Raw genomic sequence first — 26,762 nt, 5'->3', positions numbered from 1 at the left:
TAAGTTTCTCCTCGCAGTGTTGCTGATGTAAAGGAGTACATAAAGGAAAAGACGTAAAAAAAATGCTGCTCTAGTTAACTACAGCCGCCATCGCAGATATCCGGAAAACCGTCCTTAATAACACACGAAGCCCCTGTCGACGTGTATCAAAAGGAGAAACCGAACTGTTTACTTCAGCACGATGAATCCATTGGTCCGCAAACAATCTGGACAAGGCTGCCAAGAACGTTTAATTGATTGATTAAAAACGGATAAGGATCGGGCGGAAAATAAGGAAATCGCCAGTCAACGGTATCGCCGGCGTGTGGGTGTTGCTGATTCGATCGTATGAAACGAGCGGGGAAAGACGAGAACAGAGGACCGACGTATAATGTTCGCTGTGTCCACCGGCTTGGTGGAGTAATATTAAAAGTGGCTATGAGCGGACGTCCTTGTTGGAAACACCCGGCAGTAGTCCTCAATTTTGTATGCTTTTTTACCAAACCCTCCGTTGGAGTTTTAAGAAGCAGATCGACACGATAAATCAACCCAAAGCAGGTACTCTTCAGAGACGTCTACGGCCAGGTAGAAGGTCATCGAGCCGGACCTTGGTGGGATGAAATTAATAATAATTATGTTTTAATTAAATCATCTTGATTATCCGTACCACTAGAGGTAGAACGGCCAAGACTGGCGTAAGGCTATTTGCTAGAGATTTCTGGGAACGGAAAGCACCCGACATCGTTGAACACTCAAGGCCTTCGACCACATTCCCTCGTCCGTGTAGCCTTATTGCAAGACTAGTTATCCTGGTTCCAGGAATCTTCACTCGATCACCGGCAGGACGACAAGCGTTCGAGCATTTTGGGGCACTATGAGTTAAGTCAGTGGGAGGTATCGGTCTGGTAGCATCGGTTCCATGACACTGTGTGGTGTGAAAAAGCTGTACTTGCTGCTATCATCGAACGATTACTCTGGTCGGATCTAAATAATTCACCGTCGAGTCTTCATGCCGTAACTTGTAACGCAGGCTAGTTGCGGCTTTTTGGACATTATTTTGCTGCGATAGATCATCCTAGACGGACGGAGATTTTTGCTTCAAAATGACTATAGAGACTGCGCCGCAAAGCGAGCGTAAATCATTAAGCAAAAGCAACGAAAGCGGAACTGGCCAGCACAATGTACTTTGGCAATGTCGACCCGTTACATCCGAGTTACAAATGCGAGAACGTATATCTGTGTGCAGCTACGAACCGGATAGTAGCTACACAGGATATCGATCGATATATCAACTTTCGGAGGATCGCATTAGTGTAGCATCAGCTTCCAAAAGTGAAAGTGCACACGGCCACGAACACCAATGGCTGCCGACAGAACTCGACCGAGACGATACAGTGGGCATCGCTTCCGACTGCAGCACTGGTAGCGGCGGCAGGAGTAGTTGTTCCAACGTCGATTTACTTTCACGGCGGCCGCGATGGCATGCACTATACCAGCAGCAGCACCTTTGTCCCCGAGCCTCTCAGTGGAGTCGCATCATCCAGTTTCAATTAGGGCTAATGTTATCGGTAGTTTTAGTATTAAGCGGTATCAATTCCGCGGTTAACTGTGATGAAAATGTAACGATCAGTGTAAGTGGTGGGAAAGTGAACGTTGGGTTACTATCAGGCATTTTGGCAAACGTCAGCAGCAGCAGCGGTGATAAAGCGAGCATGTTGGATTTGAATGAAATCGAAGAAATTCTAGACGGAGTTCTTCACTTCACACATCACTGGGCTGTGCATATACCGGAAGGAGATCAACAAGGCCTAGCTGACCGAGTCGCGGCCGAGCACGGTTTCACCAATCGTGGCAAGGTAGGTATTTTACATGAATTTTTCAAATGAAATCCTTATGTATAATGGATATTTGTGCACAAGTTACTTAAAGGATTTGGAAACAAATTATTGTAATCGTATACAGTTTATATATCCAGAATTAATTACAGGTTGTACAAAAGTATATGCACTCAATTGGCTCCTTATATTGTTTTTTTTATCATTAGATTTTAATTGGATTACGAACGGACGAAGGGTTAAATTAGAATTATCAATATATTGGCCGGATTGTTCCGTTGAATGCAAAAAATATATCTGAAACCCCTGAAAACCTCCAATAAATCAACAAGAGAAGTGTATCTACGTCCACTCTATTCTGAAATGTTTTGCGAGGGTATTTCGGTACGATAAAATAAAATTCGTTGCCGACCATATGCATGCGTACCCTTTTGGTTAAAGCACCACTTTTATTACTCCCTGAGGATTTGAGGTACTAAGTCAGAATCAGCTAACCAGACCTTCAGAACTTCCTATCACCACAAATTTAATCGCTAACGACCATCCAGCGCGGAAATTATACTCTCATCCACCTCCCTTGTGTTAGATTATCGAAACCTAGCACCAGTAAACGCGACTCTGCCGATGGAATTAATGCGATAAAGTGTGCAGTTCTAAAGCATACAACAATTTTACTCCGAATAATGTAGCTGCTGGTAAGATGTTAGGGTAGGATCCACCGTGAATTCCCTGTTTCCGGTCTGCCTGTTTTGTTTGGTCAGTGTGGTGGGTGGAACAGAAAAGGTGTTTGTGTGCACGGACACAAAATAGCATCCGCTTCTGGTGTACAGTTGATGTGTGTACCATTTAATCGACCGTTCGACACTATTCGGAGTTTATTGCGATGATTGTAATAACCTTACACAAATGAACAAATGGACGGGATACTACAGGAACTATTAGTGAGCCAGGCCAGAATTTTAGCGGACGAGGTCGGTTCAACTAGAAACTTTGCCGAGTCGTAACACACTGGTGATGTCTGTATTGTGTGTGTTGAATAAGAGAACGGTGGAAAGACGTGTACTTGCTCCGACGCAGCTAGTTTTATGTAGAGAGCTTTAAAGTGCTCCCTGTCTGGGAGTGTGATGAAGCGATTACTGCTAAAACCAGACAAAAAATATTAGAACGGTAATTACGGTGAGTTCTGGGGGATGCATTTGCTTTAACCCCCTAAGAGTTCTCTTTTTTTTTACTTCACCAGTAACGGCCAAAATATTGTTACCAAGCATACGTCATGTGTTCGTCAAAACTTGTCAACTAAACGACCTCTGCTACACAATAATTGGAGTAGGCCCCGTTCCATTGAAAGGTTGCAGTAGTTAGTAACTGGCAATACAAATAGAACTGGTAAAAATTTATTCAACATGCCGTGGGTCAAAGACTAGATTGCCTTTTCCGATGCTATAGGAGACGTTGTGTTATCTATCGTCACATGCATCTTTTGTCGTTCATTTAGGACCAACCATTTAGCTTTAGCCACCCGTTTGTGTATGTTGCTATAAATAGGCGTTCCATTGCCCATTAAGCTAATTGCTTTGCATATGATGATAAACCAACCTCGGCACCGATTGTGGTACCGATGGCAGAGTGTTTTGTTCTTCTGCTCAAGCGCTACACACCCGTGTGTCTACCCATTTCGGACGAGCAGAGCGGTTGATGCGGATGGCAAGGTGGAAAAAGAGGTTCATATTTGTTAGGTATGAAGTTTGCGTGGAACGAATCTAAATTGTCGCGTAATGCGAAATCATTGGCATCTGCGCGCGATGCATTTAATGCGATGTAATTTGATAATAATAGTAATTAGCAGTCATGGGCAAATGGAGGAACTCGCGCTAGACTGCGCCAATCCGTTTGAGCTGCATCGCGGCTAGGCGTGGTGTAGTGATAGTGATAATCATGAACAACAATGCGTGTGTTGAACGGCTAACTGGGGTACGGGATTATCAACCGGTTCTGGCAGGTGTTTGCAGCACAATGAAAGCTTCAATTGAATATCTGTTACGATATTTGTGTTCCGGAGTGCAGAATTTGTTAGGTAATAAGCGTTATGCGAATTCATTGTTTTTTCCGCGTCTTGTTTTTCATTATAATGTTTTACATTAGAAAGTTTGAACATACAAAGGAAACTAATCGTCCTGGATATCCTTTGCTTGCACACTTCAAACTCCATATCATAAGTACGACATCATTTAGCTACCCAACAGTAATCAAGAGTAGAGGAATAATTTCCATCAGAATAGACCGAAGTTTATCTAACGAGGTAGTAACTATGGTTGAATACGCGAATTTCAGATTCTGCTACCTCTCTAAATAAGAGCCCTATATAGAACGAATAAACCGACGCGATTTGATGGAACGACGAGCATAGCATAAACTGATTTCGATAATCAGCACAACTCAACCCGGCTGCCTTTCAAAGGCTCTGGGCAGAATGTGTAAAGTATGGCTTTATGCTTCATTTGCTATCGAGACTGTAAATCTTCATTTATCCTCCGGTATACAGTTCATTAGGCGGAGCGTTTATGCTAGCAAATGATAATGACGATCATGTCGATGATGCAAAATGGTGTCCCGTTCCGTTTATTTCGCATCGGGCTAGCTTTGGTGTCTTGGTTTTCAAGAGACGGCTAGATCTTTTGCCACTTTAATGGACAGTATAATTCTGCCATTTCGCATGCCAAAAAAGAAAGTTACAGTTCTGTGCGTGATATTTTTAAAATCATTTAACAGAAGCTTTCTGCCTATTGGTTGACATTCGCCTTTCCGTGTCATAATAATGGTAAAGTATAGTAAGTAAATGCTGTAAGAAAAATGCACGTTTAGGCCTTTCGCTTTTGCTTTCGATCTATCGCATAAGCTTTTCTTCTAGGCTAGATTCATCCCTCCATGGGTTGTGTCAGTCGTTATCTGAGTGTGCTTTGCCTACGTCGGTCAAAACTTCTCCATTCCGGACATGACAGCAAAGGGAGAAAAGTTTCTTGACAATGCGAGGGGTACAAATTTAGTTACGTTGCTTGACGTAAAAAGTACGGTCGGCAACATTTGCCTTCCTCAGTAGTCATTGCTTTTACTTGTTTTACGTTGGTTAGTCAGCAGATTAAAAGCTTAAAGAAACAAAAGGCGTAAAAGAAAAAGCATTAAAAAGAGCAATTTTGCGTATCTTTCTTCTTTTTTGATGTGGCAAAAATCTGCGGGACCGCAAACGTGCTTAATTTTATTGCAAATAAAAGCCAACGTTTTATTGCATACCAGAGCAGATCATGTTTGCTAATGATGTGGTTTCTAATTAAACTCTGATAAACGAGCCAAACAATTTGTTAGGAAAATATTAGTTCTAAAATCTAATAATTAGTTCTATGTACACTATCTCTTCGATTCTAGGAATTTTGTATACCTAACTGCGATTTAAGAATTGTTTATATTAAGAAAAAAAATTATATTAAGAATAATTGTATTCTGCAAAGTATAAGTTTGTTTACAATGGGTTATTATATTTGCAAATGTCAATGAAATGTATGATTGCAAATGCAAATACAAAATTTCTATTAATATGAACCACTTTATGGATAGAAGAACTTAAATGTGAATTTTTTTTTTTTTTACGAAAAGGATATTTCGTTACTTGACTACCATTTCTTTCATGATTTATTTACTTTTTTTGATTTATTGTTTAAGTTTAAATTTATCATAACTAAAATATGTGCGAAACTGAAACATAAAAACTCACGTTACAATAATTTTATGCTTAAAGTTGATTGTTCATTAAATTGTATTCATACTCATCTTGTTTGTTGAGCATGTGTTGCATGAATTTGCGGTTAGGCACAGTGGATGCCTTCAGATTAGACAGTTTAAAGCTTTATTCGCGTACAACGTTGCAAATATAAAAACTTGATTGGAAATTTGGTTCATTTATGGTGCGTTTCTGTTCGTCCGTAGCACTGAGGGTATATCTGTATTGTGCCGCGGAATCATTGCGGTGGTCCAATTGAACCATAGGGCATGTTTTTTTTCCTGCGAACGTGTGCGAATGATTCTTTCATCCGTTCCTGAACTCAACGTACATCCCCGTACACATTGGAAAAAATCGAACGGACACTCTTGTTCCTTCATATGACTAACAAACAACACAAAAACAGTACAGCTGCAGTATTCATAATTGCATTCATCGCAGCGCGTACCCGTATTCTACTTCGAATAGAACGAATGGCATATGGCTGCTTGTGACAAGTGTTTGACAAGAGCTATAAACTGGAAACATAATTTGCAATCGTCATCGGTTGCAAAATTTTAGAAACGCTATTCGTACTCAGAAGATCAGTTTAAAATTGCCTATTTCAAATCTTCAATAGGTTTCACAAACATTCTTCGGTTCGTTTGTTCTGGAGTTGTATGTTATGAGTTTTGAAACCGAATGCTGCCCCTAAAAGTACTCTTAAAATGTTTCTACAAACAGATGAAATCTTGGAAATGGTGAATAAATTGAGGTATAGTTTTATTTCAACATCTTATAGTTCGTTATGGTTGAGGTTTTTACTGTTAGTTACTAGGAATATTACATTGAAAGATTTAATGAAATTGATAACTCAATCTAAGATAAAATTCACAATAGTTGGGTAACATTTGCTTCTCCGAATCTTGAAAGGGTTCGAGATGGACTGGTTGTACTGTTTGATAGTGCCTAATAAACCAATTAAATCAAAAAAATATTGATAACCAAACAAAAGTCATGTAAGTATATAACGTATCAGTTCGAAATAAAATGCAGTACTAGGTACATATTAGATATAATATGCGGCTTTTCCCTGATTGTGTAAAGTGAGCGATTGGGAAGTTAGATCCGATTGTTTTCTTATCTGTACTATACCAGAAAATTTTGCATCATGACCAGCCCGTCGTGAAAAGACAAAGGTTAAGGCGGGTCACCATCAAAAAGTAGTAAAATATGTTTTTGGTGTAGTCAAAAAGCGTTTAAAAATTGTGTGTACCATTGCTAATTAGTGCTACTCTACCGGTGTTCTCGCTCGCAATACCCAAAAGGTACCACACGCGCTATGGATCAACTGCTGTTAATCTTTTTTTTTCCCGCAAGGCGGTCGCCGTTCAAGTATTAAAAGTTTCTGCACAATATTGTTGAAGGAAAAAAAGCGACCCAGAAAAACACCTCAAAATGTCGAAAAAGTCAAATTTCGGTCGAGTGTTTTTAGAAAGTTTTGGCTAAAACGACTTGCGAGTTCGTTTTCCCCCAAAAGGCCCGTTTATGCTTTAAATATTAAAGGTTAGACAGTTTTGTGTGGTGGATGATTTGGTTGCAATATAAGAGCTTAAGTTAAAACTTTCCCTGCAGAAACACCAGCTGCTCGGCTATAATGCGCTTACGGGTTCTTCCGTTATGCTGTTGCAGTCACTACGAAAGATTGCGTTTTTCTTTCTATCGATCCATTTTTAGACAAATGTTATGAAAAGTCAAGAAAACGGAATGAGAAGTAAATTAAACGGAATAATCAATCGATCGGCAGTACGAATAGCAATACGGAGCCTTTTCTCATGAGAACGATCGGAATTGAAATAAACATCACTGATAATTGGCAAGCAATATTATTATTTATCATGATGATTTAACTAACGTTGAGATAGAATAATATGGATTATATAACGCAAGAAATAATACCTCTCATTATCAATTTGGCACTGGTTTTATAAACCAAATAAGTAATATTTAACCCTTTGGAATTATTAACTTCAAAAACATAAATGCACTCTGCTGTTTATATAGAAATCAGAACACCGCACATTGTGTTTCAGGATGTTTCAGGACTTTGAATTGGGATGAAACATGAAAAATTAATTCTTTCTTCATTAGTCTTTTCTCTTTTTCTGTATTGATTTATCTTTGCAGGCTTATGAATTTTCCCTCGTTCCTCCATAAAGTGCATTTTTTTTAAGTGAAATGAAACGGCACAGTAGTATAATAATTAAATACTGCATAATTGTTCGCATTCGTTTTGGCGCGTTATCCTTGCCATTCATAAAAATAGCATGTAAAAATTGCCGTTCGCCATTGTGAGTTGGTGTTTTTCCTGATTTCTAAATACTCAATCAAGCACAAGCAAATGCTATATTCAACAGGTCGTATTATTTAATCATGCCTCAGTCGGTTACAATCAATTCTTTACACTCTAATTGCGCCATCAGTCGGATCAGTTTAGAATGACTGAGACTTCCCTTATTCCAGGCCAATCAATTCTAATTATCTAACCATTAGACCTGATTGCGAAATGTAGCTGCAAAAAGGTGAGCACGAATAAACAAATGATGGACCGCCCTGCTGGGACGGTGCTACCTGTTGTAGCATTTTCATTTGGAGTGTCGGAAATCCGTCGAACCAAACTGCTTCCCAACTTTCAACCCGCCGGAATGTGGATTTGTGCGGGGGGTGGCCTGTCAGTTGGGCAAACTATTTCATGCCCGGTGGTAATTTATCATGCTGAAAAATGTATCCTTTCAAACATGCCACTGTCGTATTAGCGCTGTGCACTGTATGCTCGTTGACGGCGGCATCAGGGTTTTTTTAATGCTGTTATGCTTTCCTTCAACCCTACAATCACCTGCTCAGACCTCTTACGTATCGCGTATTGGCCATTTCAACATGCAACATGTTGTTCGTTGCTTCGAATTTTGTTCGAAAATTGTTTGTTTCAATCAGACCAACCTTAACATCAAATAGTAAAGCCACTTACGAAGGTCATGGTCTGAATCTAAGCACTCCCCGGGTTGATACCAATGTCTGTCTGTGTATGTGCATCATGTTACGTGACGGGTGCATATCGACTTAGCCAATGAAGGCCAATGCTTTCCCGTGTTTACCATGAATCCAGTATGCCAATGTGAAGGTTTTCCTGAAGTTATGCGGAGAACGGTAATAAATCTGTAGTCGACCAGATCAGGCCATTGTGAATAGGTGTAATTATTAATTAATTACCGTAATTAATTGTTTGGGGTGTAATGGGTTAGTGTTGGTTAGTCCAAGCAGAGACGCTTTACTCGAACGGCCTTAACCATTTAATGCTATAAATGTTCATAAGTGACAAAAAAAATCCTCTATCGATTTCTTTATAGCAATGATTGTTTCCATGCAAAAGGAGTTTACGTTACGAACTGCTGGAGTGCGCGTGGGCGAACCTTGATCGTAAACGTCATCAAGAAAATTCATATCAAAACACAACACAGCGCAAAATACCTGTCTTACTGTTGCTAGCTCCTTCTGTTCATCTTTCTCTCATTTTGACTTACGTATCTATTGGCCTTACTTACCTCAGGACACTTATTAGACTTATATACCTCAGTCTGCTACCATTATGCCACCTCGGGCCAACGTGTACGTGTCGTGTCGAAACGTTAAAGTAACGTAATTTTTACAGTATTAATTGCGATTACCAAATCCCTCCGATCGCCGATCGAAAGTGTTAATGAGATTTGTAACGCTATATTTAGTATTCGATTTCCACAGCTCACAGCAGCACAAACTGACCATGGATGGCTGGTTGGGATTGGTAAATATAACATTTTAGTAAACAGCAAAAAAAAACAGCTGGCACTCAACAGCGGAAGCAAGGTTTCCCGACGGAAGCAAACTTCGTTGAACGATGCCTTTTGAAGGGAAAACTTACAAACACCCGCACAACCCATGGCCACCCTTTCCCAGTCTCTCTGTGTTGCGTGCGTGTGAAGGCATAACCCGACGGTTGCTTTCAAATCTCTCTGCGTTACTAATGAACCAAATCGAATTGCCCTCAAGCGATAAGGCGTGTGCTTTGCTTGTCTTGCAAGAACAAAGCGAAAGAAGTACAACACAAGTTTCTATCATCTGCACGGTCTACCTTTTGCGCAGAAAATTGGCGAACCCTTTGCGCTCAACCGAAGGAATGTTTGCGTGTGGTGTGGCAAGTATTGAAATCGTTTGCAGTTCTGTGTTTGCGCATTTTTTTAAATTATTGCTAATTCTGCTAACCCTGTGTTAATGTGTAGAATTATTTATCCATTCTAGTAAATATGCAGTGACTGTGTTACAAATATTGGTTTGTAAAATTTAACAGTGGTAGGAATTATGTTCTTGTTCATTTATGTTCGCCTCAAGTTTATAACAAATTGTCGATCTAGCTTCGCGATTAAGTTCATTCCCAAAAATACCAGCTTCCACGATGCTATCGATATGTTTGAATGGAATCAATTGATTATATCAGAGGAACATTCTCTTACAACCTTGCTTTAGGTGTGAAGTGACTGTCAATTAAGTGGAATTGAAATAAATGACCCTGCACTCGCTACCTCCACACGTATTATCAACACGTTCTATTACTACTACCACAACAAAGTGAGCATCAAACTGCCATTTAAACGACACATGTGCAAAATACTGCGCCGTTGCTTCGATTTTGCTCCGATCTCATTCATCTTCGATGCCATCTGTTTGTCTGCGGTCGTTAACTTGCCGTTAAAAAAATGTCATGTCAATCAATCCTTGTTTAAAGGTTTCACGAAACATGGCGACTTAAGGCGACTATCGTTAAACAGAAGTAAGGACAATAGCAGTCATTTGTTTGGCATGCGTTTCAATTGCGTGTATAGGCGAAAAAGCTACGATACGTTTCGGAAGCAACCGTCATCCAAAAAGGTGTTCGAAAACGTGCCAGCAATCGAATGGACCACACGAATAAATATTCATTGGTAACCCGTCCCGTGGCGTCCTCAATTCTCGTTTGATGGACGTTTGCCGTGGAACAAAATTCGTCCGGATCCTATTTTACGCATTCGCATGCCTGAAATGTTTCCAACGCTCTCCTGACATCGTTTAAGGGTCAGCATCGAGGTCATAATACGATGTACCACGTGCGAAGAAAGGGGCATTGTGGAAAGGGTGGGGATGTTGGCAATGCGGTACGACCTTTTTAGCAGCCCGCTGTTCAGGTTGGTTGGGTTTGTTCCCGGGGCAGCCAGTAAACTTGACTGAATTGGGTGCGCAGGTTAAGCGTGGGGGTGAAGGTTTCTCATGTTACATATTCAATACTCATAAATCAACAGCATGTTGAACCGCTGGAGCATAATTATCCTTGTGAATGGAAGCGTTTTACTTAACAGATTTTTTTTTCAGATAATAATCGATAATCAACTAAAGAAAAAGAGGATGTAAGCGATTATCATTTTGTATTAGTATTAACATTTATTTATGTAGCTATTCAACTATCGTAACTACATAACAAAAATTTTAAATTACAAGTACGTCATACATAATTTTGCAATACTCTGCAATATGAGTTGCGAAGAGCAATTTATATCAATATTTGTATTTGAATGTCCAACAGACAGGTGCTATTCAAGCCTACCAATTGACAAATGAATGAATCGTCTTTACCGGTCTATAACGCCATGATTTCAAGCCATGTTCAATCACTATGGAGAAAGTTCTAAATTGTACGTCAAACGTGTTGTTAGTTTTCTCTTTACACTCATGTCAACAATTTTATTGATTTACACCAATTGCTGCAATTAAATAACAGACACTCTTCTCTTTGATCAGAGCATAAGTAGGCTACGGAACGGAATGTGGAAAGACTACTTCCTTCGTTCGAAAAGAAAGAAACTCAGTTTGGCAGCAATACGTAAAACTTTCCTACGCAAGCCCTGAAGCGGTTGGCTAGTAAACAATCTAATTAGCACCGTCGTTTGAAGACATACAGAACGTATTTCGCAGGAAGGCTACATCGCACCGACAGGCCAAGAAGAACGCCGAACAGAACCATATTTGCAGAGTTTCTCACTCTCCGATAAAACCCAGCAGCAGCCGGTTACCAGTATTCTAACCAGCAGTTCACGCTCGCACTACACGCCATGTAGGCTTTTGGCCACAACCGGTTTCCTCTGTATTAACTTCTCTCTGGTGCTGACTTTTGTTACCGTTTGGGTGTATCTGCCCGACTCACAGCAATAGTGGAGATGGGTGATTTGAATGCGTTCTGATGGGTCGCACCTGGAAGTAGAGCAAACGGAACAAAGCGAAACCAGTCAATTAGTACAGTCTGTCTAAGTGGTGCCAAGTGACAAAAGGCTACGTAATTCCGTTAGCCCCGGTGAAGGTTTTGCGCTAACTGTTCTTCCCTAGAACTTGTCTGTCGAGTTAGTGTATAGTGTGTAATGTGAGAATGGCCTAAAAAGGTGGATGTTACGCAAATTTTTCAAACAAACCAGACTCTGGTTTCAATTGAGAATTTGGTGTGCCTTAACATTGGTTTGTGTAGCAATTCAGGCTGACCGTATCAAGTACTAATAAGCAAAAAGTTATGCAGTTCGGACGGCTTAGCCGTTTTTCCAATTCCTCAAATAAAGGACATAGTTATTGCCGAAGTTTTTCACACATCCTGCCGAGAGAGAGGTGAAGAGCGAATATTTCTAGTTGTTATCATGTGTATGCGGTTATGTTTTTCGCTGTACATTTGCAGTATCATTTTTAACGTTTTTTTGGTGAAATATTTTTCAATCATTACTTCAAATTTTTAATTATAAAATAGCTAATGTGGATCTGGAGAATCTAATTCTTACTATAAGATGGAGACGCCTGGTGTCATGTGCCAAATGCCATGCAATGCATTCGATTTTTTTCACATATCACTTTCTGTCTTTGTCTTGGATGATTTGAGCTTAAAAGCTTAAAACATTATATATCAATCCTTCGAGCAAATTGGTGTATCCTGCTGAATTTGTTTGGTTCTGCTCAAATCTTATAACCGGCAGTTTTGTCAATATACCGTACTACAGTATTTTATTGAAGAATTTTCTCAAAATTATTTCTTAATCATGCTAGTATTGGCTAATACAATTGCTAAAACAATCTGCACACCAACATCAATCTGTGCACCGTTTGATCAACTTTGATGTGTAAGTTATTTGTTGCCGTTTCTGGACGAGAATTACGGAGTCCACTATTTCGTGTGGTTCAAAACCAATCAAAGTTTCCTTATGATGTTGTGTGAATGTAAAATCAACTGGAAACAATTAATAATGAAATATCTGGGTTACCAGAAGCTGTGCTCAGCTGACGAGAGCGGATTGTGTCTGACAGCCCATTCTACAATGATATGTTTTACAGGTTGCGTTCTGCGTTGCGGGTTGAAAATGATCGAGAGCCGATGGTTAGATTTTTGGTTGGTCGTCGGGCGAGTGTGTGTTGGGGGATGAAATCGAAAATAATAAAATATTTTCGAGCTGCCATATACATTCTTGCCGGTCGCATTTTCATCAAAACAGATGGTCGATGTTTGCATGGACGCATAACACTTCCCCGTGGATGAAGCCACTTTATTTCGCATTACAGCCCAGTTGGTTGTGGTATTGGCATAGGGTGGAGTTCCAATTAGAGACTCATTATCGGAGGCTAATGAGCTTTCCATGTGCTAAAGGATGAAACGAAACTTTGAGAGATAGATAGAGATAGAAAAAAGGACAGAGAGGAAGAGCCAGACAGAGGCAAAGAGAGAGAGGAAGAAAGTGATAAATGTATGAGCAAATTAATGCTTGTCATCAGATCGAACGGAACCGATGAGCGACTAACACTTTACTATACCGAGAGTATGAACAAATAAGGAACCCTTTTTATAGACTCATCGATTAGGCATCGATGGAAGGAACCGTGTTGTCATCAAAATTGGTCTATCAGAGCAACATCATTGTAACATGAAGGAAAATTGATATTCATCGACAGTTTCATCAAGCAATTTGTTTTAATGCCAATGTCTAATCTAATACTAATATCGCTTGAAGCAGAATTTTTCACCATTTTACGTTTATACGTTGCTTCCACTACAATATTTTGTTGCTTGCGTAATGTAAGGAAGAAACTCATAATGAGCAACCAATGAATTTTACAATACCGAAGAACAGTTTGCACAGAGCGGGAAGTTTAAATGTTTCTGTCGATTTATGATATCCGTATGGATGGTGTCCGATGCGTAAATTGTGGTTGTTTATTTAAGAAAAAAAATGATGTAATTAAAAAATATCGTTTAAAGAGCGGCCGAGCGTGCTGTGATCCATTTAGGAATGTTTAAAAATTTTAGACCGCAGGGCCACGGGCGTTGAGGATTTTCTTAACACTTAAAATCTTCTCATAGCTTCTGGTAAACCTGACTCATCTACAGACGTCTCAAATTTGTTGAAACTTTTCTTGACTGTTCCGACCACTTTATAAACAAAACATATATAAATGCCATGCCATGTTATAGCTGTTTTAAACAAAACTTTTTTTATTGTCTGCCGTTGGTATGAGCAACGAACATTGGCATTATTTTGTTTTCTTATGTAATTACTCATTTTGTGTGCTGTTATTAATGTGATTTCATGCTGAAATTGTTTTTCGCATAATTATGTTTGTACAATCACAATCACAATCTGCCGTGCAGTGGGACGATTTTTTCTATCTCCGCAGCGGTAAATTATACGCAATTTGAACAGTGTGTGACAATCATTATGAACATGTTTTATTGTACAATTTGACACTGTTTGTTTCACTGCCAAAAGGAGATCCAACATGGCCGCCGAAAGTTTTTTTTTGTTGGAGAAATTTTATTGGATTTCACTGCTGCCAACATGGCTTTCGAGAAGGCCCAAACATATAGTTTTACATACCTTCCGTTCAACATTGTACAGAGTACAAAAAGCAAATGTTTAAACATACGAATATGACGCATTTGGTAAACGGTGCCCTTTTGTTATGCTGTCGCGTATGCGCCCATGAATAACCCTTAGCGACAACGATTTGATATTGCTGCTGGCGCTGATGGCGTCATTTCGGACGCTATCTGTAACTGAAGGGTAATGAAACTGTCGAAAGCGTTCCAATGTTTGGTTGTACAACCCACACATACACACGAGTAGCCTTGTTTGTGATCAAAACCGGTGAAGTGTCGACAACGCGTAGAACCACTTGCATGCGTGCATCGTGCTGCAAACAGCATGAACGGAGCGCATCTAGTAGAAAGTAGTGCAATGAATGCCAGGGCTGTCCACCGGAATGTGTTTGTGATGTATGACGTACTCCACGGCAGCGCACGATAGCCTACTACCGTTGGATCAACATTCATCCTTTTCTCTTAGTTTCGGACGGCCGTACAAGCAGGATCAATGTAGATGAAATGTGTTCCTCATGCAGAATGATGGAACGCGGGTACTCTAAAGCTTTTGACGTTAACATCGTGTGAGTTTAAGGATGCACTGATGCAATGCTTTTGCCTGTGAACATTTTAATCATGCAACAGTTGAACGCTTACACTGCAGATCAGTCAATTTAATTTGGTTTCCACACGTAGCTGGCACAGCAACGTTTGAGATATGCTCTGCTAATGATGAACGTTTTTTTCCAATAATGCGACCTATGATACAACCACAACTATTGTTTTGTTGTAAGCAATTGACGTTTGGAGGATGTTAGTTCATGATACAAACTGGTAAGCTGAGTTAAGTGAAATCGTTTACCAAAATAGCTCATCAAAAGCTTCCACTACAACCTGGTTTTAATAATTCGCTCGTTATTCACTCGATTATTTGAAAGATACCGTCTTAAAATATAAGCTTGCTTATTAAATCGTGGACGGATAATAGTTGCTGAATTCTTTAAAAACTTCTTCACACGCAGGACCGGTCCAAAATTCAATCCGGACCAAGCACACAGGACTTGACTTGCAGGAAGGCACCAGTCGTCTGGAGGCTGTTGTGTCGGTAAAGAAAGATAAATGAACTTCACCAATTGGTATAAGAGAATAACCATCCGTTAATAAAAGATTTATTGAAGAATTGTTTTTGATCACACTGTTTATTCGTTACATGCTGGCAGGGAGTGTTCGGTAAACTGCAATGGTTGGCAAAAGCATAGTAGGTTTTTTGTCCTTTCGTATAACCTTGTGCTGTAGCGTTAAGAGTATCGCTACTATTGCTGGACCACAACAAGAATGAAGTGGAACGAAACAATAGCTTCTGTAATTACGGTTTTTAACCCTTTCCACAGAGGAGATGGGTGTGTTATCAACGAAAGACCCTTAATTTCGGTAGATTTCTTATTCTTGGACTCTTGGGGCAGGCGCAGAGTCAGAGAGCAAAGCAAGTAAACACAAGCAATGGTAGAGATAAGAGAAAACACAGTAATCGAGCGGTAAATCTGAGCTCAACAACTTTTCCCAGTAGCGCTGCGTTAGTATAATGCTCCCTTTTCTTTAAACCTCATTTAGCCCTCGCAGTGGAATAAAGACAAACCAGTTAGTTAGAGAACGTCTAGTTAGAGCTGATGGCATAAGAATTGTCTTTGAGTGTTTTTTTTGTTCTCCGAAGTTATCAGGACTGGGAATAGGGTTCTTAGCATCGGTTAGTTAGTAACGAGTTAGCTGTCCATGTCTGTGATTTTTATCCTGCCATTTTCTTGCACGCATTGGTGTGGATGCTTTGGTGAACTTTGTTGGATTTTGAAACTAGAGCTGGGTCCGATTGTTTGCTGCGGAGTGTGTCGAGTCAGACGTCAGGGCTGTTGCTAAGTTTCTAGAGAACATGCTGTCGATCTATGCTTTTGACGCATTTACTGTACTTGTGTGTGTGTGGATGGACATTGCTTGTAACTAGATGCGTTAGAAGTTGCAAGCTAGCAATGACGTCTGGCTCCTTTACAAATGAATTGTAGTCGGATTGCACCACTGCGTCGTATTCATCATTTCGTCATTGTACTGTAATTGTTTCTAAAGCTATGCTTCTTTTCTACCGTTTAATGACTAGTGTCTACTAATGATGTATCATCTATGTTTGATGATGTTCCTTGAAATACACTTCACTGGTTAGGCATTTCGCATAAGTTTCATAACGATTTCAGGATAATAATTATATTTAGTCAAACGTATGCATCACTAGTTTGAGTTTTAAGTACAGCTGTAGCTCGGTTATTCCACCGAAACGAGGCGAAATGTAATGTTATTGATATGATTTTATAGATTTGTAGTAAACGTAATCGATACAATACCTGTTCTCTATCGCCTGAATCTGTGCTATGAATTCGTACAAGTGCAATTCTACCTACTGCAAACGTGGAAAGCTAACCAGAAAAGCTACCGGTCATTTACGATATGCAATTGGGCAATGCATATTTTCATTTGATATTGCTTCCCTCGTTTAACATTCGTTGCGTAGCATTTTTTATTGGTCTGGCAATTTTATTCGTTCCACAACGAAGCGTTAATTAATTAAATCAATGTGATTCGATTTCAGTAGTTTTCCGTTTCGTAAGTGCTCGAGCGCAACGTGGCAGTAGTATTATCGCACTATACGGTGAAAAAATTAATTAAAAGCTATTTTGAAATTAATTAAATTAAATTAAATGTATTAAAATACAGTATTTTTATTTTTGTTAAATATATCAAATTTCGCAAAAAGATAAATTGAGCGTAATTGTAACTTAGCTGCAAGGTACAAAGCTTTTGTAATAATGTGTGTGAACCGTTGTAAAGAAATTATACTATCCAATTCTACCAATTTCGCAAAAGCTTCAGCAGATTCGTAAATTTTTGGAGAATCGTTCATGATAAATTCGCACAATTTGTACAACTATGCTTATGTACGAAGCACATTTTGCTAACCATGCATGTATGTTTTGTCTATCTGCGATGTGAGTGGGTGTTCATATTTTCTTAAAGGAAAGATTGGGATACCGCTGCGAAACACGGCTGTCGTGTTGCATTTCAATCTTTCTTTCTCCTTTAGCTCTATCGTCCAAAAAAAAACGCACTCCGTATGCCTACCGTACTGGCCGGAAACATATATTTCGGGATTACAGTACCGCTCCAACACCACCGCTGTGGTAGCAAATATGAACGAACGTAGAAATTGCTTACACAATAACGATGTGTTTGGTCTCATGCAGCTAAAGCTGGCTACACCATAAAAGGGGGAATAGAAGTCTTGTCGCTCGGTCTGTGATAAATTATTTCCCAATGTGTTCAGAATATTGTAACAACCGTTCGGGGTAGAAACACCGTCGTGAAGGATATTTTTCACTTTTTGCCCGATAATTTCTGTTGCTTCGACAAGTTCGATACATGGTGCATGTGTACCGTTCTCGCTTCTTCTAAATGGTGTTCAATCAGCATCTGTTCAATTTTTCAAGCCTCGGGCACGGTCGAAATGGGCAGAGATCGGAGATGTTTATGAGACAGCAATGTTTACTTTTACCTTATTTTATTATTGCGTGTGTTATGAAAATGCGTGAAGCAAAAAAATGAACAGGACGAACGAGCTAGGGTGGATCCCTTATTCCTTGGTTTTGATCAGCGGCACGTTCATCCCCTAATGCGTGTGTGTTTGCCAAATCTTACCATTCCTATGATCAATTTTCTATCCCATGGACAATACACCTTACTTCAGCAGTCAAGGAAACTAGACTTATATTGCCATAGATGCTGTGCCCACCGGCTAGATGCGGGGTTCTATGTAGCGTGTTGACCTAACCAGTGATGTTTCCGCAAGGTAGACATTCTATCCTCTATTTTGGCACTAATTGTACGTTAGTGGTTGTGTGTCGTTCAGGGGAAAATAATGAAAATGAAACAGAAACACCAGGGTATTTGTACGAATTTTGGTAACAGCGAATAAATACCATCTGGCGTCTTGAACCAGATAACTGCATTAAACGTCTAGCTAATATCTGTTTCGCCAATTATGTATAGTAAAAACATAAGCAGGGTGAGTTAGATGAAAAAATAATACCTTCACCTTAAGTTTTCCTACATGGTCCTACATGTAGTGTACCATAAATGCAATTCGTAGATGAAGTTTTCATGGCATGGAGCGATTTAAAGATGGGCGTTGGTAATTGTGCTTCTCCGCACATTCCAAGCATTACAAACACGTCATTACTTTCAAAAAGTTTGGTATATTGTATTTATGTTACATAAAAAAAAAAAAACATTTGCAACCTAACAAAGTGAGTCAGCATAGGGAAACTCTGGGGCTCTTTCCAGGCAGTATGTTTACTGTTTTTGTTAATATTCTTCGCATTTTACTCGCTCTATCTCCTAAGGGTGTAATTTATTTTGGAAAAAATGCTCCCTTACTAATCTTACAATATTGGAGTATGATGGTGCTGTTCGACAGGCATTCTTCAATCGGAAATGGATACTAGGTTCATCCGCATTTGGATTAATGTGCCTTTCATCCGAAAACCTCCTTAGGCCACCGAAACCATTACCTTAGCTTACTATCGGAAATCGAAATGGGACGTTGTGGAAAGAGTGTACTCCCTCTTAACGCGCTGTTTTAGGGTGTGTCTGAACGGTAGAGCCGTAACGAGAAAATCTGCAGATTGGGTGAATTGTGATGCTGCTCATGGCGTGTCTGTTTGATGGGGTAGGAATAATATGCTTCGCGTGGGATTTAGCAAGATAATATTCTTGAATCCTTCCCTTGCTCTAGGGATGGATCCCTAGTTCATCGATAGTTCATTTCAAGCATCGAGTCGGAGTCGAGTGCGAATCAATCCGAATCGATTCCGACAGGTGAGTGCAACGGGTGCGAATTGGCCCTTAGGTGCGAGTAAGTCCAGCGGATTAAACGATTCCTGTAGGGTGCGAGTAGGTCCAGCGGATTAAACGATAGAAAACATAAGCGACTAAAACTCGCAGGAACACTGAATGCGGATCCATTGTATCTCACTCATTTTGCGATATACTATAAAGTTTGTGATGAATTTATTGTTGTAGCTAATGGGTTTATTTGCATGTGTTTATGTAAAAATTTTAGGATGTAATAAACCTACCTAGACGCTAAATTATAGTTAATTTTTTTTAACTCTATTTGTTCTTTTATTGTACGTTATAAATCGGTTTGTTATAGTAGTCCATGCGGTAGATTTTATTTCATACGTGTCCTTTACCATATAGAAAGTTAAACGAACTAGTCAATGTGTACAACAATCACGGTTCATTCAAATTTCAGTCCCGTGAACCAGTTTCATTTAAATTTTTTTCACATTTACTTGCTTATGGTTCCGTTTGTATGGTGCATCCGTCCTATTCTGGTTGCTGGTCAAGCTCCGGAAATAAAATCTAACCTATTTCAAGGCTTTAGTTAGGATGCAAACCTCACATACATAAAATCATCTTACTACGAACGGTCTGTCTCACTGGATTGGAACAATTTTTAACACGAATGATAACTTTTGCTTCTCATTCCGGCCAAAGACATCCGAATATGAATCGCAAATATGTGCAATATATGATGTTGCCAAAGGCGACAACAACCGACAACACGTCACCACCATAACTGGAGACATACGAATGATAGTGGTCACCCAAAAAAGGGACAACACGTTGCCGAAGGCAAAAACGGTCATCGCAACCGCTACAGCAGAATAGCAGCAGAGCATATTCGACGCACAGTAATCAGAGTAAAATTATCTTGTGCAAAGTGCAAAGAGGTGGTGGTAAGTTTGAACGCCGTTCGAGCCGTTCTGCCAGAGTCTGTTGGGTGGACATTTCTAGTCCAAGCTGAAAATATTCTACCGAATGCCGTTTGATGGCGTCGTGACAGTATCTGTTGTGAACCATCCACGGAAGCAAAACGATGGTTACAAAATTTACATACCAATGCACTTTAGCACGCTTTTGGATGTCAGATGGTATACCATCTGAACCCTACAGAAGCTAAAATGTTTGCCAGCGGTTAAGCATAAAATTGTTACGAAAACCTTACACCCGTTCGGCATTCTTACACCATGGTAAGAACTTTAGAGAGTACACTTTGCCTTCTTGGCGTGAAGATAAGTCTTTGGCAGTGCTTTGGCATCTGGATCTGGTTGGAACATCAAGAGTCTTTCAAATGATTGTGACCATTCTTAATGCATCTTTTGCGTGCTTATCATGCTTCTCCTTATAGATTGTTGGAAATATTATTATCATAATTGTCAAAAAAAAACTATGATTCCTTGCCTCGACCGATATCTCTTTTTAGTAAGTAAGTTTTGTATTTTTGTGAATATAGTTAAATTTGATAATGGTATATTAATAGTATACGTAAGTAATACATACGTTTAGCGAAAACATAGAACGGCCTAGAAGGTACAATCGTCATTCAATAATATTATTATTATATTACTGAGATAAGTATGCCACTAAACATTGTTTACTGGAAAGGTTTTCTTAATTTTAATTCTTTAACGAAAGTGATAAGTAGGGCTAAACTGTCTAAGCTTGTCCAAGTCTATATTGCTTGTAATGACTATCGTCATTAAGCTAGTCCAAAAGAATTAATGTGGCTCTTTTAAGTGAACTGAGCGGTCAGGGCGAGATAGCTCAAAGCTGTAACGAACGCGATACTCCCCTAAGCATATCGTATCTTAGTTCGCTCAGTTTGGTGAGTCGAGCGATTGAGGTAGCTCTTTCGCTCACGGTTAAACACTATCGACAACGATTGTGTTTCTATGTTTGCAGCCTATCAGGACTATCACATTATCAATTTCTTTTTAAAATACACGTTCCATTGGTCGTTCATTGTCATTTTCCTTCCTACGAAAGAATAATCATCAATACTAAGAAATTTCTTTCGTTTGGAAAAATTCTCTTCAGTTTTGTTTTACATTTTGCGTATATATATTTTCTAGATAAATGCAATAAAATCGTGTTACCACCCTACCTAGCACATTTTAATGCTACTTTTTGCTGATACGCAAACGTTTTGATCTCCTCTCTCTTCCATAAGATGTATTGTCTGTTTCACTTGATTTGATCGATATTAGCCCTGAAGAATCACACTCCCTATGGAAGCCAATGGCAACCAGGGGGGGTTAAAGGTTGTGTCTCACTTTTGAATAAAAATACGAGGGTGGACAGTCGTTTAGCTTATATTTCCCTGGAGGAAATAAGATCGTTTTCTTCATTGTCCTTCCCCCAGCGTTCAACAGCTGGCGATTGGCACATAAACCCTATACACGGTTCCAGAACAGAACAAACTCCCTTGTACTAGAGCTCGCAGATTTCTTATTATTGTTGGCATACACGAAACACCGAAATCATTTCGCATTTTGTTTATTATTATCATTACCACCGTCGTCAACGGCCGTTTCCTGCTTCGTACGGGACCTTTTCCTGCTCAGGTAGGGGTTATAAGTGGTTTATTTTGCTGCTCGAAATGGAATGAAATTATGTTCCCTTCTGCGAGAGCCGATGGTACGCAAGCGAAAAGTTAGTCCGGGGGTGTAAACTGCATGCAGAAGAAGTAATAGGGGACACTAATACCTTGATGCCTATGCGTTACGTTACAGACATAAATCAATTGAACAGATCTTCGAGTTTTTTGGGTGGGAAGTGTGGGTTGCAAAAGGTTCCATATGTACCAAAGTGACTGTAGTTGGGATTTTTCCTTTTTTATTTTTATGTGTTTCTTCTTCAAGGTATTTTTTCTAACTTAACTGTTGGTTTTACGTTCTTTCACTTGGTTTCCTGTGGGTAATTTGTGACTTTTCTTGAAAACATGTTTATTTTTGGATCTGTAATCCGATTGAACAAGATTGAGCAAGGTTTTTGTCAAAGAAACATAATGTCAAATTCCAACTCAAAATCATCCTAATGTACAACAAAAAGACAAGAAAATCAACTCCTCAAGAAGGTGCAGCCGTTGTTCAGTGAACACCAGTTGAATATCGATTTGAGACGGTTGTGGTTTTGACCCTTACGCATACGGTACTGTGGCGTAGTTTTGTGCTACCTTCAAGTGACACCCGTATTAATGGAAAAAAAACCATTCGAATTGAATAGAGTTAATGGAAAGTCCAAAGAAGGTGACTCCATGCCCAACTCCACTCAAGGCGACCGGAAGCTATAGGAAGTGTTGAGACCCCCCTTACTGAAAGGGTAACAAACAGGGAAAAACAAACTAGGGGGAAAATTGTTTCTTTTTGCTAGGCATTTCATGAAAAAAAAAACTGAACAACAACAACTAAACGGACCCAGGAACATTCGGTATTCGCTTTTCTGATTGTTTTCCCATGCAGCATGAGCACGATTCGATGAAATAGGTAACTGGTTAGGACGTTTATTGGCACATTGAGTTCAATTGAGCAAAAAATTGTTGCGTCGTAATGTGAGATCGTATTCTCGCTGCCACTTTTTTTTGAAGTGTACGACAAATCGAAATTTCAATTTTAAAAGTTTTTGTGTTAACCCGATGAAAGTACAGTTTTGAAAAATTGTGTTTAATATGTAACGTGTACAGTAATATATATGTAGTACGTGCAGCAAAAAGCATGATTTGTATGGATGTTTTAATTTTACTATGATAAATCATCACTGGTATTACACATTTCTATAGATAACATTAGCTAAGGGACAAATCCGACCATTCAAGAGTAGTAAAATCATAATGGAAAAGTTTCATAATTTTAATATGCTTCTCGACAAATATGTAAACAGGTAGTGTGGAATTTTATTTTTCCTTTCTTCGTGTGAATCTTTTGATCTGTTGCATATTACATTTCCTGCCAAGCATATAATGGTTGTTTTTCGTTGGCAAATATTTGCTGTGACGAAATATGATGTAGCGATGCTCAATGAAATTGTCAGAAGCGCAGATAATCTCGTAGCAGCAATATTTCCATAAATCCATACAAGGGTTTTTTTCATGAAAATCATAAGCTGCATATTTTCATGTCGTTATTATTGTGTCATTATCTTATGTAGTAGCAGCGGCGAACTTTTTTTTTCATTTTATTTAATCCGTAAGGAAAGACCCGTGCTTTTTTCGATACCCGACGAATAGCAAGAATATTTTCGTTATTGGGGAAAAGCTGTTCCATAACATCTTCCTAACGGGGCGCCGTGCATAATTGTGCTTTTATGGCATTATTTGTTTGTCATTCGTTATTTGCCCTACTTCACGAGGCTCATGCTTAAGCCAATCACAGCGTTTTGGTCGATATGTGGTGTTACTAAACGCGACACTCATCAAAAGGCAGCTTCAAGTAGCAGTGACGTCTTTACCTCATATTCGAAACAAAATAATAAAGCTGGCAACCTGAAGACATGTGCTCGCGGACAAGAAAAGCCACATCCCGCAAACGATTGGCGGTGAGTGGTGCACTTCCGCTTCTCTGATGTTCTATCATGATTTCGTAGTCTATGCACGGCAGGGCGTTTCTGACGCTGCCGGAAGGATCTTTGTTCGCACATCACAAAACTAACGCACACTCATCTCTTTCCTGCTCGACTGTCAGTGGCGGAACACGGACACGGAAGAACGAGTGCTGCGTTAAGGCTTGGCATTTTGATGTGTGGTGAATGTTCTTCCAAAATTGTCTCGCAAGGATGATGGGTGTTGGGCCGAATCGAAAAGTTGGGACGGAGTAAATTGAGACTGCGAAGACTGGCGAACGGCCACAACAAACCGTCTTGCAGTGAAACTTTCCCCGCCTGGCAACCATTGCCTCTCCCCCGGGAGGATGGGGGTTGTAGCAGACCACAAGACACACGACGGTTTGACGTTGATGTGTTGGTATTAACTCTCCACGTAATGCTTCTTGATGGTAAAGCAAGTGTACATCATCCATCTTTTGACACTCCATCTTTTTGGGAGGTTCACTTTGGGATCCATTTATTTTCTGCAGGATGATGAAAAAAAAATCACATTTTTACTGAATTTTAATCTTAAGAAACCAGTGATTCTAAATTATTATATTTTTGTACTACGTGTTCCTATTCAGATGTTCAAAAATAAATAGATGTAAAGTATACAGGACCCTTACATTACATTATTGCGATCAAGATATATTTGATTGTGTAGCTCACTAGCTTGTACAACAAAGAACCCTTCACCAAGGACACACAAAAATCAATTGATGATACTGTAGTGTTCTTAAAGTCTACAGATATTGAACTACTTTTAGCGATGAATTAAAATAATCCTCAAACCAATTCCAGAACGTTGGACTTTTGGCGCGTGTTCGTGTCAAGGGCTAAAAGAGCGCTTCGAAACGTTTGTGCAGCTGCACTCAGGATATAAATCGATGATTCATCATATCGCGTCTGTTTGCTGGATTTCGAAATCAGACGAGGTTAACAAAGAGCAGTGGGACATAGTTGCCGTCCGATCGGGCAAGGAGAAGTAATGGAACCCGAAAGAAGCTGAATGCATTAGACAGAGATTCTACATTTAGAAACCTTCAAAGAACCCATTGTATTATTCAGTTCGCTTATCGTTCCGTGGTTTGGACGGAGATTCTCTATCGTTGATACGATTGTAGAAGGCTACCGCTTCGACCACAACGTTCGGAAACTTAATTATGTATTTATGGTATATAATTCTGCAATTTTGCGTCGTAACATTCTATTAGTTTTCAGAAGCTTATCTAAATTGAGCACTGCAGACTCATGGCTGCAACTATGTATCACGAACCATGTCATTTTTTAATTAATCAATTAATGAACTTACGGAACAATACCGTAATTCGAACATAGAACAGTAAATAGATACAATGACTATTTATAATAAATTTGAGTTGGCCAATAATATTTTACGCATTAGGTTTACCATGAACGAAACTACTACAAAAACTCCACACAAAAAGTTTGTTTAAGTTTTTTTTTTTTTTTGGTAAAACCACTCTATAATACAGTTTGCTCATTTAATCCGTAAACAATTGAAATTCAAACTGGTTCCAGCTTACCCAATTAAATATGTGCACCGCGTTTGCGGTGGCAATACACTGGTGGCACTCAGAACTGTTTTCACATTTGCCTAACAATACAGTGCTTTGCATAACGAGCAATAGATTTCGCGACCGTCACTACGCGACGGGATGCTCTGTTTCCTGTTATGATTCGGTAGTTTTGTAAATGAAACAGAACAGTTTGCCCGTGTTCGTGGTCCTGTACTTCTGAAACACGGCATATAAATTACTGCTGGATGTAAAGGTACAAACCACCGATATTGGTGGCTTGTTTTTCAACAAATTGTTCGCATTTTGAAAGTGCACAACCGATGTGTGTAGGTATTTCATTACTATAACATGTTAAATCGACACCGCAACCTTATTGTGTGCGCATTACTAATTAGCGAATACCTGCACAATACGTGCATCCTAATCGAATTGGATTTAATATATTACTCAAACCAATAGTACATATCAATTAATACACTATCTATCAAATTTCTCAGTGCATAATTTAAGTTGCTATGGGAAATATATCCATATCATGACAGCATTTAATAAAGCTGCACCATCAGTAATAGATGATCGGTCTACATCGGACAACCTTGTAAACTGATTAATTATAGCAGTTTTCTCATATAAGGGGTGGTACGGTGGTACTCTGGCAGCTCTGTTTCGCATAAGTTTTATAGCCCAGTTTATAAACAGTGAATCGATCCAGTAGGTCGTTACTATAAGAGAAAGAAGAAAAAAGCTGTTAAACTCGTTTGCAGAAACTCTTAATAACTTGCTTCCACTATTAATGTTTTTCAATGTCGTACCTCTCCGTGAATGCAAATATTTGTACATTTGGATTTAAATTGTAACAGGCGTACGGAGCAGCTTTGTTCGTTATTATTTACCATGTTCCGCTTTACATCCATTACACAATCACACGAGACGAAAGTTTAAAGCGGAAATTTTATGTGGACAGGGGAAGAAATAAAAAGGGGAAAAAATATCACCATGGTTACCAATAGCGCGTCTGGTTCATAAGATGGGCTGATATGTTTACCGATGTTCTCGTATTTCAAAATCTAATTTGTCGAAATCCACCGATTGTACAGACCGTTCCCTGAGATGTACAAACAGTGGTTCCATTACTTGTGAATAGGATCGCTACGAGTAGCGCAATACATAAACACTACAAG

At 39.4% G+C, this 26,762-nt stretch overlaps 1 protein-coding gene across 1 annotated transcript in view; it reads left to right on the top strand.

Moving 5' to 3' along the window:
* The first annotated feature begins 1,082 nt into the window (after window positions 1-1,082).
* LOC128708921 (furin-like protease 1, isoforms 1/1-X/2) overlaps window positions 1,083-26,762 on the top strand; it is a 59,269-nt gene continuing 33,589 nt past the window's right edge. Inside the window, exon 1 of the mRNA XM_053803902.1 lies at window positions 1,083-1,835. Coding sequence (XP_053659877.1) covers window positions 1,083-1,835 — 753 coding nt within the window. The remainder of the gene's footprint in view (window positions 1,836-26,762) is intronic.

Source organism: Anopheles marshallii, chromosome 2 (genome assembly GCF_943734725.1).
Source record: "Anopheles marshallii chromosome 2, idAnoMarsDA_429_01, whole genome shotgun sequence".
Lineage (NCBI taxonomy): Eukaryota > Metazoa > Arthropoda > Insecta > Diptera > Culicidae > Anopheles > Anopheles marshallii.
This window is presented reverse-complemented; position numbering and strand designations above follow the sequence as displayed.